Source organism: Helobdella robusta (assembly GCF_000326865.2).
Source record: "Helobdella robusta unplaced genomic scaffold HELROscaffold_81, whole genome shotgun sequence".
In the NCBI taxonomy this organism is placed as follows: Eukaryota; Metazoa; Annelida; class Clitellata; order Rhynchobdellida; family Glossiphoniidae; genus Helobdella; species Helobdella robusta.
Genome location: NW_008705469.1, coordinates 259,018 through 271,517, shown reverse-complemented (window position 1 = coordinate 271,517; position 12,500 = coordinate 259,018). Strand labels below are relative to the sequence as shown.

Below are 12,500 nucleotides of genomic sequence, written 5' to 3'. Positions count from 1 at the left end.
TATTGTAAATCAGATTTAAATCAATAAAACGAAATTTCAATTACTTAGAAATGGATTGGAAATTTTTTTTTAAACTTAGAATGCTACCAATACTACTACTGCTGCTGCTACTGAAGCTACTGCTACAGCTACTACAGCTACTGTTGTAGCTACTACTACTACTACTACTGATAATTGATCGTCAAACAGCACATGCATGCGTGCACTTTTCCAATTGTTAGCAGATTTCGAAAGTATGAAAATATTAGTAGGCGAAAATTTTCAACATTAAATAAAAGAAAGTGAGAATGAGAAATAACATCAACAACAACAACAACAACAACAACAACAACAACAACAACAACAACAACAACAACAACAAAAGACATCAACATCAACAAAAACAACATCAACATCAATAACAACATCAACATAAAAAACAAACAAACTCAACATTAAAACAACCCCTAACGATAATTTTAAAAATAATAGAAAATTATAGGAATTTATATATAATATAATAATTACCCCGCACAACCCAATATTATTATTTAAATTATTAACAATTTTTCATAATAAATTCTCAAAAGTATCAACGAAACACCAAAAAACAGAGAGAGAGAGAGAGAGAGAGAGAGAGAGAGAGAGAGAGAGAGAGAGAGAGAGAGAGAGAGAGAGAGAGGAGAGAGGAGAGATAAATAAATACTCATAAAAACATGCAAAATCGTCATAATTATCGATGTTATAATGCGTATGTGGTCTTCTTAAATCACTACACAAACACTGAAACACACGGACGCACACACACAAGCACACATGCAAGTATATGTAGTGTACTTCTAATGTACACACATTATATACAAAACATTGAGTTCATATCTAGAGTATATATGTGTACAGGATCTAGAGTATATGTATGTACAGATTACCATCATAATCATCATTATCATTAAGTATAATAATAATATAATTATAATATAATTATATATTATTAGCATTATAATTAATATTGTTTTTATCACAAATTTAAATGTTTGGCATCAAATTCTTCAAGGGATAAAATTATTTTTTCAACGAATCAATCAATCAAACAGAAAACAGACAGACATATAAAATAAAAAACGGATAATAATTATAACTATAATTATTATTATTACAATAATTAATGTCATTTATCGTTATTAAGTTCGTTTATTATTATTATAATTATTATTATTTTATTTTTATTTTGTTAAAGTTGTGGTTGATTATTTCGTCTGTAGGGCGTTGACGTAGAGTTACCATTTTTAAACTTCCTCAGCATCTTGGACTTCCCCAATGACGTCACCTGCTGCGGGCCACTTGGAGTGGCGATCGTCGACGATGACGCCATCGTTGCCGTAGCTGCTGTCGTGAAAGCGAGCCCGGGGTTTGGGAATTCCCTAAGATATTTTGGACTCATGTCCATGAATAAACCACTGACTTCTCTGTTTGATATGTAGAAGCTCTTTTTAGATGATGATGATGTCGATGATGATGATGACGTTGTTGTTGTTGTTGATTGGTTAAATTTTGTTGACGAATTCTGAAATTCTACCTTGGAAATTTTTTTGGGCTCATAATTCTGCTGTTGCTCCTTGTGTGGTCTTTTCAAGTTATTATTATTATTACTCTTATTATTGTTGTAATTGAAGTTATTATTATTATTATTATTATTGTTATTATTATTGCAATTGTGGACATTATTACTCTTAGAGTTATGATTAAAAGCACTTGCTGGGCCATTAAAGTCATTTGAATGATTGTTGTTATTGTTGCTATTAATAATATTATTATTATTATTGTTGTTGTTGTTGTTGGTAAGACGGCCATCGTCATCACCATCGTAGTTGTTGATGCTCGCCAGGAAGTTGAAGTTTTCAAATATGTTTCCCGCCTTTTTGAATGACGTCATCGTCGACGAGGCTGGCGCTGATGATGATGACGACGTAGGTGTTGATGATGATGATCTCGCTGATGGTTTCGGTATTGATGATGATGATGTCGTTGTTGTTGTTGATGTTATTTTTGAAGGCCTTGTTGTTGTCATTGTTCTTTCAATTAATGTTGTTGTTGTGACCATTGGTGTTGTTGTTGTTACTGATTTAGATGATGATAATGATGTTGTTGTTGTTGTTGTTGCTGACGATGGTGATGATAATAATGATGAGGAAGATAATGTTCTTGATGATGATGTTGTTGAATTAGTTGCGCTTACTTTAATTGGCTGTTTTGTTGTTGTTGATATTGTTGGTGATGATAGTGAAGATGACGACGTTTTTGTTGTTGATGACGTCATTATTAATGTAACTTTTGTAGTTGTTGACGCGAGTGATCTAGAATGGACGCTATTAACTGTTATTGTTGATGTTAGTAAATTTTTTGACAATGTTGTTGTTGTTGTTGATGAGGTCTTCAAGGTTGTTGATGACGTTTTTAATGTAGTTGTGGCCGCCTTCGATGCTGATGATGATGATGTCGCTGGTTTACTATCACAAAAAGATTTAGCTGAATTCAACGGAGTCACTACTGACATTGTTGAAAAAGTAGAGGTAGTGTTAGTCGCGACAGCAGCATCAGCAGCAGCAGTAGTAGTAGTAGCAGCCATAGCAGTAGCTTTAGTAGCAGCAGTGCAGTTGCCAGCCTTACAACAGCAATAATCTGCAGCACTACATTTAATCACAGTATCACCAACAGGACAATAAGGAAGTGGGGCATTTTGTTTTGAAGATAACGAGTTTGACGGCGATAGTGATGATAACGATGACAAAGAAGATGATGATGATAACGACGACGGCGATAATGATAATGATGACGACGGTGATGATGATGAAGAAAGGTTTGTAGTGACACAGCATCTAGGGACATTATTATAAATTGTAGTAGCAGCAGTGGTATTATTGTCATTCCTAGTATAATTATTAAAAGTAGTAGTAGTAGTAGAAGAAAAAATTAGAGCATTTGTGACAGCGGTAGCAACAAGAACTGAAGTAGTAGTAGTCGTAGTAGTAGTGGCAGCAGTACAAGTAGTAGTGGTAGTAGTAGTAGCAGCAGCAAAAGTAGTAGTAGTAGTAGTAGAAATTTTATTTTTAGTTGAAGTCGGTTGCTGTAGAAAAATTGGTCTGTTCTGGTAATAGAGATCAAATAGATTTCTATCATATTTCGTCGTCGTGGTGGTGGTAGTGGTGGTCGCTGCTGCTGTAGCTGCTAATGACGATAACGATGATGATGATAGTAATGCTGTTGATGATGATGATGATATTGATGATGATGATGGTATAAATTCTACATTTGTTATGAAGCAGTCAACATCCTTTGTACTTTCATTTTTAAAATAACCGCTACTTGTAGTACAGACATCATCATCATCACCGTCACCATTATTATTGTTATTATTGTTATTATTATTATTATTATTGTTGTTGTTGTTGTAGCAATTTTCATCGTTACTTGTTTCATCATTAGCATTGCCGGCGGTTCCATTCAAGTGATTGCAATGAATACTACACTCATCATCTTTATTATTATTCATATTATTATTATTATTGTTGTTGTTGTTGCTACTACTATTACTAATGTTGCTGTTGTTATTGTTGATGTCTGGTTCATTCAAGTTGTTGAGTATAGTTGCAGACGACGATGTCGACGATGGTACTTCGTCCGCTTTCGCCGACAATGTTGCTGATGGTGGCGACAACAATGACGACGACGATGATAAAATTGTTGTTGTTGTTGTTGATGATGATGAAATTGTTGTTGTTGTTGTTGATAATGATATTGTTGTAGTAGTTGTTGTTGTTGATGACGATGATGAAACTGTTGATGATGGTGATAAAATTGTTGTTGTTGATAATGTTGATGTTGTTGCCACTTTTGATGATGGTGATGACGACGATACAGCTATTGATGACGATGATGATAATGATGTCGACGATGATGACGTCATAATCTTCCTCCTCTTGAAAGGCAGTTTGAATTTTTTGCTCCGTCTTCTCTTCCTATTGGCCAACTTGCCGATGACGTCATCGTCAGCATTAACACGACCATCATCATCGTCGTCGTCATCATTATTATTCATATTATTATTCACATTATTCATATTATTATTACTGTTCTTATTATTTGATTGAGCACAAAACTGACCACTAGACCTCAAGATGCTACTCCTTCTGCTCTTGTTATTATTGCTGGCTCTATTTTTATTATCATTATTATTATTGTTGTTGTGATTATTATTATTATTATTACTATTTTCATTATTATTTTTATTATTATTTTTAATGTTTTTAACCCTAGTAATGTTACTAACATCTTTAATACGTTTAGTGTATTTTCTCTTGACCACGACGCAATTGTTATTATTGTTGTTGTTGTTATTGTTGCTACTGTTATTATTATTGTTGTTGTTTTTGTTGTAGCAGATGATTTTGTTGTTGTTGATGACGATTTTTGACATTTTTTCAAGCGCCATTGATGTAGTTATGAGGTATGTCAGTCTGTAAGGTTTGGTCTGAAATGAATGAATGAATGGATGAATGAATGAATGAATGAATGAATGTAGTGATGAATGGATGAATGATAAGTTAATGAATGGACGAGTTAATGAATGAATGATAGAAAGAAAGAACGAGCAAGTTGTTGAATGGCTCAATTGCTGCATAGATGAATACTCAGAATGAATGACTTAATGTATGAATGTATTAATGAAAAAATAAATGAATGATTGAATGAATGATTCAACAAATGAACGAACGAACGAATGAATGAACAAATTAAATAAAAGAATAAAACCTTATCCCAATTCTTTCTGTCAATCAACTTTCCAACTTGCAATTGCTTGCTGAGAATTTCATTGTCCATATCAAATATATTAATCTGTACAAAAAAAATGGTAAAGATGATAATCTACATAGCACTCCTACTACAATTGATTGCACTCCGACTACATTTGATTGCACTCCGACTACATTTGATTGCACTCCTACTACATTTGATTTGCCCTCCTACTACATTTGATTTGCACTCCGACTACATTTGATTGCACTCTGATTACATTTAAAACGCTACAGCAACACTTTTTACAATTTTCTTAGACATATTTTCATTGAATTGAATGAATAATAACAATAACAATAATAATAATAGTAAAAAGAAAAGGAACAATAATTACAACCACAACAGCCACAACAACCACAACGGCCACAGCCACAACAACCACAATAATAATAATAACACAAACGACAGCATGGCTATAAAGACATGATGATAATGAGGGCAGACAGCCTAAACATTCCAACCTCGAAAACATCACTACCATCACCAGCACCACCACCACCATCATCATCATCATCATCATTCTTCTTAGTGCCACTCCTCTGGCAGGCGAGTTCGTACTTCTCCACCAGCAGCCTCATGATGTGACCCACGGTGACCTCTGGGGGACAAAACAGGTACCTCGGTGGCGACGATGATGAAGGTTTTGATGACGTTGTTGATGATGATGGTGGTGGTTGATTTTTTGATGATGATATGGTTGCTGACGACGATGATGATAACGATGATGAAGTCGCCTTGGATGACGATTGTGATGATGGTGATGAGGTTGATAGTGATGATGACGACGATGTAGAGACTGATAGAGGAGAAAGTTTAGACATTAGCGAGGATGTTGGTGACTCCTTGTGAACATTAAACCCATCATCATCATCAGCATCATCGTCGTCCTTACCACCATCATAACTATCACTATCACCATCACCAACAATTTCTTTACCACCATTGTTACTATTGTTATCATCATTATCAATATCATCATCATTATTATTATTATTATTAGTAGTAGTAGTAGTAGCTGCAGAAGTACTGAAAGCATCAGCTGCAAAAGTAACTAATGGACCGGTAGTAGTGGCAGCAGCAGCAGCAGCAGCAGTAGTAGCAGAAAAAGTGGTAGAAACTAGTGAACTAGTGCTAGCTGGTGCCGTGGTAGCTAGGTTCAACTGCAGACTGATCCAGTTGCTTTGGTCTTGTAGAGATCGAAGGAGCTGGTAGCGGTCAGTCACGTGGTGATGTTCGGTTGGAAGGTTGATTGATAGAGTTGTTGGATCTGTTGGTCATGATGATTGTGATTTTCAGTGAGTAAATGAGTGAATTAATGAATGAATAAATGAATGAACGAATTAATGAATGGATGAATGGATGGAGTGAAATATTGAATAAGCTAAAAGAATGAATCATTGAATTTATGAATTACTGAAAAAAAGGAAGACTAAAAGACTGAATGAACGAATGAATGAATGAAATTATTAATAAAGCAATGATGAATTGAATAAATAGATGAAATACTGAATGAATGAATGAATGAGTGAATGAAGGAATGAATGAATTAATTAGCTAACCAACATACGGATTTTCGTCAAAAAATGTTTGTCTTCTTTGCATCTCATCTGCCAATCAATCAATCAATCAATCAATCAATCAATCAATCAATCAATCAATCAATCAATCAATCAATCAATCAATCAATCAATCAATCAATCAATCAATCAATCAATCAATCAATCAATCAGCCAATAACCAACCAATCAACAGCCAGCCAGTCAATCAGTTACTCAATCAATACATGAATGGGTGAATGAATAACTGTTGGATAAATGACCAAATGAATGAATGAACGAATGATTGAACAAACAAAAGAACGAACGAACGAACGAACGAACGAACAAACAAACAAACAAACGAACGAACGAATGAATGAATGAATGGATGAATAGAAGAATGAAATAATTCAAAAACAAATTTTGATACTTTTCAGCAGGTTAGGCACCAGTCTATAGATCAACGTCTGCAGGGTTTTGTCAGGCCTGATGATGAAAATTAAAACATTACTAGTAAAACCATTCAGCTATTTTCATCATAACTATCACCATCACCATCACAATCATTATCATCGTTATATACTGCAACATCATCATCAACATCACCATCATCATTATCCTCATCATCACCATCATCATTATCAACATCATCATCCTCTTCATCACCATTATAAACTGCAACATCCTCATCATCATCATTATCATCATTATCACCAACATCATCATCACCATCATCATTATTATCATCAACATCATCATCAGCATCATTATCACCATCCTCATCATCACCATCATAATCACCACCAACTTAATATTGGTGTGTGGCTTAGTTTTATGGATCTGTACATCACAGATAGGACAATACTTGTTGGACTCTACGTAGCTGTATATGCACGATTTACAAACTGCAAAACGGTAAATGAATAAAAAATAATTATGGTAAATACTTTTCAAAATTAAATAATAAAAAGATAATAATTATTATAGCTAAATAATTACGTTAAATTATATTTATAAATAATATAACATGAGTGCAGAAGACATACAAGATAATTTTGCAAGCACTAGACATAAATACAATAATATTTTTAAAATAATTACAAATGAAAATAATAAATCAATAAATAATGATTATTATTTTATATTATTTCAATAAATAAATAATTATTATTATTTTATATTATTTTAATAAATAAATAATTATTATTTTTACAGATCAGTTAAAAATATTGAAAAATATTAATTATTCTAACACGAGTGGAGACATTCTATGATGGTACTGGCGTTAATCATATAGCCGCTACACAGCGAACACAGCAGATGGGGATTCAAATCCATCACCTTAATTTTATTCTCAGTGTCAGGCAGTAAGTTCATTTTTAACCTTTCTTTCTTGAATAATTTCAATAAAATGATTCACTTTTAATCAATTCCAAGTTTTTCGTGGTCTTTTGTTGGCTGGTTTGCTATTGCCTGCGATGTGTTTGAGGTTGATCAAGAGATAAATTATTTTATTAATCTATATCTATTTATGATATTATCATGGTAAAATTTCATTTTCCAGACAACCATAAACACACTACAAGTGAATAAATAAATTGGATGATTGCAAATAGCAAGTAGTAAAATTAATAAGGTTGCGCAATTGTAATGTGATGACCAAAATATTTATTATATTGATTTATCACTAATCTCATTAATCATTTGTTCATTTCCTTAATTTACCAACATGACTAACTAATAATAACCAGCTAAGCTAACCTTAACTTAATGTCTTAACACTAACTAATCTAATTTAAGTATTATTCTTCTTAATCTGTCTAAATTTAATAATAACATCCCCATTCTGATCTCTTGTTAGACCATTCACTAATTGCTAATCTTACCCTGTCTAAGCATGATCCTAATGCTTCTGTTTCTAACTGCCAATCTAAACTCATACTGACTCTGAATGTAATAAAATGATAATTTAATTACTGAATCCTTTTAAAATAAATTATTGGCACAACAGACAAAACATTTTATTTAATAAACTAGTAGTAATCTTCTGGTGAAGATTTTGAAGGACAAACTCAATCGCATATGAGATCGGAAAAATGAAAAAGTTATTTATCATCGCGAGATGTCACTTTTTATCACTAATTTTAAACTTCGAAACAATTGCGCCTTTTTATAAAATTGACGGAGGACCGGTTTCTTACTGAAAAATTTATTTTAATCCAGAAAAGTTAAACACATTTTAAATTAATTAATTAAAATATTTAATTTAAAAAAACTAATTTTCACTGACATTTTGCGTAAAATGTATTAAATTTAGGAAGTTTGAAGATGAAAATTGTAGGTTCTTCCAGCACGTATGATCACGTGAGCAAATTTTTTCAAAACAAACCAAGGTCTGACTAAATGGCGAAATATTTGTTTATGGCCGTTTGGCTTCAACTTTAGCGCAACATAGTAACGAGTTTATATGACGATAGTTCGATATCGAAATGCTTTACCGTAGTTCAAACATATAATTAGAATAAATATATCGGCCTTCGCTCATTTTTGACGGTCGAGCAAGGAGCTTACTTCCGGAGGAAAATTGGAGGGTGATTTTTTATCGCCCAAGTCTAAAATTACGATCGTTTATTTACTAATTTCGGAATATTGCTTTTATTTAAAATGTTTTGAATAGTGATACTAGATGCTGTTTTAGGATAGATATTGCAGTATGACGGTTTTTGCATTTTAAATTAAAAAAATTTTTTGTGAAATTCTTCTTCTTCTCGCTTTTTCTTAACTCGTGTTAAACACTCTTTTGCCAAATCTGCTTTTGCTTTTTCTGGTCCTTTTCTCTGGAACTCTCTACCTACTTTTCTAACTACTTCTCCATCACTTGCGAAGTTCAGAGCGGATCTCAAGACCCATCTGTTTTCAAAATTCATTGAGGAGCGCTGTTGAACATCGCGGAAATAGCGCTTTCTAAGCTAATTGATTGATTGATTGATTGATTGATTGATTGATTGATTGATTGATTGATTGATTGATTGATTGATTGATTGATTGATTGATTGATTGATTGATTGATTGATTGATTGATTGATTGATTGATTGATTGATTGATTGATTGATTGATTGATTGATTGATTGATTGATTGATTGATTGATTGATTGATTGATTGATTGATTGATTGATTGATTGATTGATTGATTGATTGATTGATTGATTGATTGATTGATTGATTGATTGATTGATTGATTGATTGATTGATTGATTGATTGATTGATTGATTGATTGATTGATTGATTGATTGATTGATTGATTGATTGATTGATTGATTGATTGATTGATTGATTGATTGATTGATTGATTGATTGATTGAGTGATTGATTGATTGATTGAGTGATTGATTGAGTGATTGATTGTGAACCACTCTTCTAACAATTGACTCGTTAACGATTAACTGTAACCGGTAAGGGTAACGTAACAACATTAACGACGACTAATTAGTAATTAAATTACTAAACTCTAATAATTAAGCTAAAACTAAACTACTAATTCTAATTACTAATTAAAATAAATAACAGATAACACTAACGAACATTAACAGATTAGACTACTAGAGACTACCAACCACTACACTACTACAACTACTACACTAACAGCACTTGTTCCTAAAATCCTAAATCCTATTGCTTGATTGGTTGTAAAATTTTTACTTACAATGCTTAGGCCTGGGAATAAAGAATATATTTTTTAAAATAACTAATATTCAATTTTTGCTAGTTATTCAATTATGTGGATAATTTCATATAATTAGAATAATTTGTCGTGCTTGGATTATTGGCTTACGAAATTGCATGGATTTTAACGAGCAAGCTATATGAAATATTTACTTGACTTAATATGCTTAAAACATTGTAGTAATTCTCTTTAATTTTATTGAATAAAATTATGATTTTATTAAATAAAATTATGTATTATTAAATTATTGTTGTTAATTTGAATATAAAAATTATACTTTTGGTCCTGTGAAATCCGGTAGTTTTTTTACTGAAGCCGAAGGTTGGCTTAGTAGGATTGAACTAAAGTCACCCTTTTTTACACTATTCGATCATGTTAAAAATTTGTTTGATCATGAAATAAACGACCTAAATAGATCAAAATTGTTATTTGAACAACTATCTTCATTATATTCAATGAATATTTTACATTCTGCTGGTGCTCATAGAGATTATGGTTGCTGAAATCATACGTTGGCTTACTGCAGTGGCTTACTGGGTCTCATACAACAGTGTCATGGCGGTTTTCTTTACATATAATGCTTTAAATAAGTCAATATATTCATTTCACAATTATTTTTGTCAATATAAATAAAGAAATTGCTTTTGTCTGGTAAAATACAGTGGCCAAGTAAAGCCGTATGTTGGCTTAATCGGATTTTTTTTTCATATATAAAATACTATGAAATCAATCAACCAATCAACTAACCAACCATTCATTCAATCAACTAATCAACCAACCAATCAATGAACCATATTTGAAAAATATTTGCAAGGCTTGTTCAAACTCGAACAAACACTTAACTGTACCTACAGATCTACAAACAATTTCGAGATTTTAGTAAAGAAAGAAAAACACAATAGTTGCTTTTATTAAATCAAGAAATATCCAAAAATTATATAACCAATTTAAAAAAAATAGAAACCAGTCAACATTTAATAAATAATTAAATAAATAAATAGACATTATTAAAAAGATTGTTCAAAAAGGTAAAATTTAAGGCGACGACAAGAATAAAATGTAGTTTGTTTTGTTGGTGTGGGGCTGTGAAGCGAAAACAAACACATCACAAAAAACTAGTAAAAAGTCGCAAGAATAGTAGTCAGTCACCTACCTACAATTAAATTACTCTCAGGACCCTAGCTTACTTATAATCATTAACTCAACTCACCTACCTACAAATATGTTTTTCTACGTTTTTGGAATTTTACATGTTTTAGGTATTTTATTTTACATATTTCAGCGTTTTTATTTTACTTGAAACTTTTTAACTAATGTTAAGCCCTAGCCTACCTACGATTGTTCAACTCATCTCAATCCCTAACTTACCTATGAATAAAATTAAGTCCGGTAAAGAAAATAGAAAGTTGAAGAGAAACATAACAACGACACCGATTGAATGGATGTTGTGTATGTGTGTGTTGTATTGATGTATGTGCGTAAATGTGCGCGCGTGTACTCTCCAGAAACTTCTTATTGTCATCTTAGAATTGTCATCGGAACGATCATCATGAGACCACCATCTGAAACGTGCTGACGCCCACCACAACCCACCTCTCATCATTCTGTAGACAAATTTTTTTATAAGCGTAGTAGTAAATGAATGTTAGAATCTTAGGAGCAAAAAATTATAAAATGGAAACAATGGCAAATAAATAATATTTTAAAATAATAAAGTGATTAAAATGTAAAAAAAACTTACCGTCGTCCATTCGACAAAGGCAGAATGTTGAATGCGGTTCGGTTCCTACGTTGTCCTCCAAAACTGGTGCCAGTCCTCCTCGAGATTGTTGTTGAAACACAGAGAAAGAGAAAATTCTCATCAGAAAGCTTAGCGGTGCCTGCATCTCAAATTGCTTAATAAAAATAATCCTATCTAAATTCAAATACCTTAGCTAATCTATATTAAATTGTTAATGGTACGATAGTCGAAAGTCCTCCTTCATTCTCCCTCCTTGCACAGAGGCTCACCGACAGCCAGGGCACCGGATAGTAAACCATTGCCGTGCGGATAGTAGACTATTGCCGTGCGGATAGTAAACCATTTGCCGTCCGGAAGCCGTGCGGGTAGTAGACTATGGCCGTGCCGCATGGTAAATCATTACCGTGCAGATAGTAAACCATTGCCGTCCGGATAGTAAACCATTGCCGGTTCACCACTGGCCACCAAGGCTTACCTCTGACAAGAGACTTTGAAATCCAGAGTCAATCGGCTATCGTACCCTCAACTTACCTACTCATTACAATTAAGCCCTAGCTTACTTAAAATTACAAAACTCAAGAGCCCAATTCATTTAGCCAATCGGCACCCACCCCACCACCTACGTAATGCCTTGGGCTCCAACTTAGTAATAATAATATAA

At 32.7% G+C, this 12,500-nt stretch overlaps 1 protein-coding gene across 1 annotated transcript; it reads right to left on the bottom strand.

Annotated features, from left to right (window-relative positions):
• Positions 1-6,387: 6,387 nt before the first annotated feature.
• Positions 6,388-7,748, bottom strand: HELRODRAFT_90368 (hypothetical protein; the record flags this gene model as incomplete). Its single annotated transcript, XM_009032438.1, has 4 exons — positions 6,388-6,440; positions 6,802-6,857; positions 7,180-7,276; positions 7,625-7,748. 4 exons carry the CDS (start codon positions 7,746-7,748, stop codon positions 6,388-6,390), a joined length of 330 nt encoding a protein of 109 aa, XP_009030686.1.
• Positions 7,749-12,500: the final 4,752 nt, after the last annotated feature.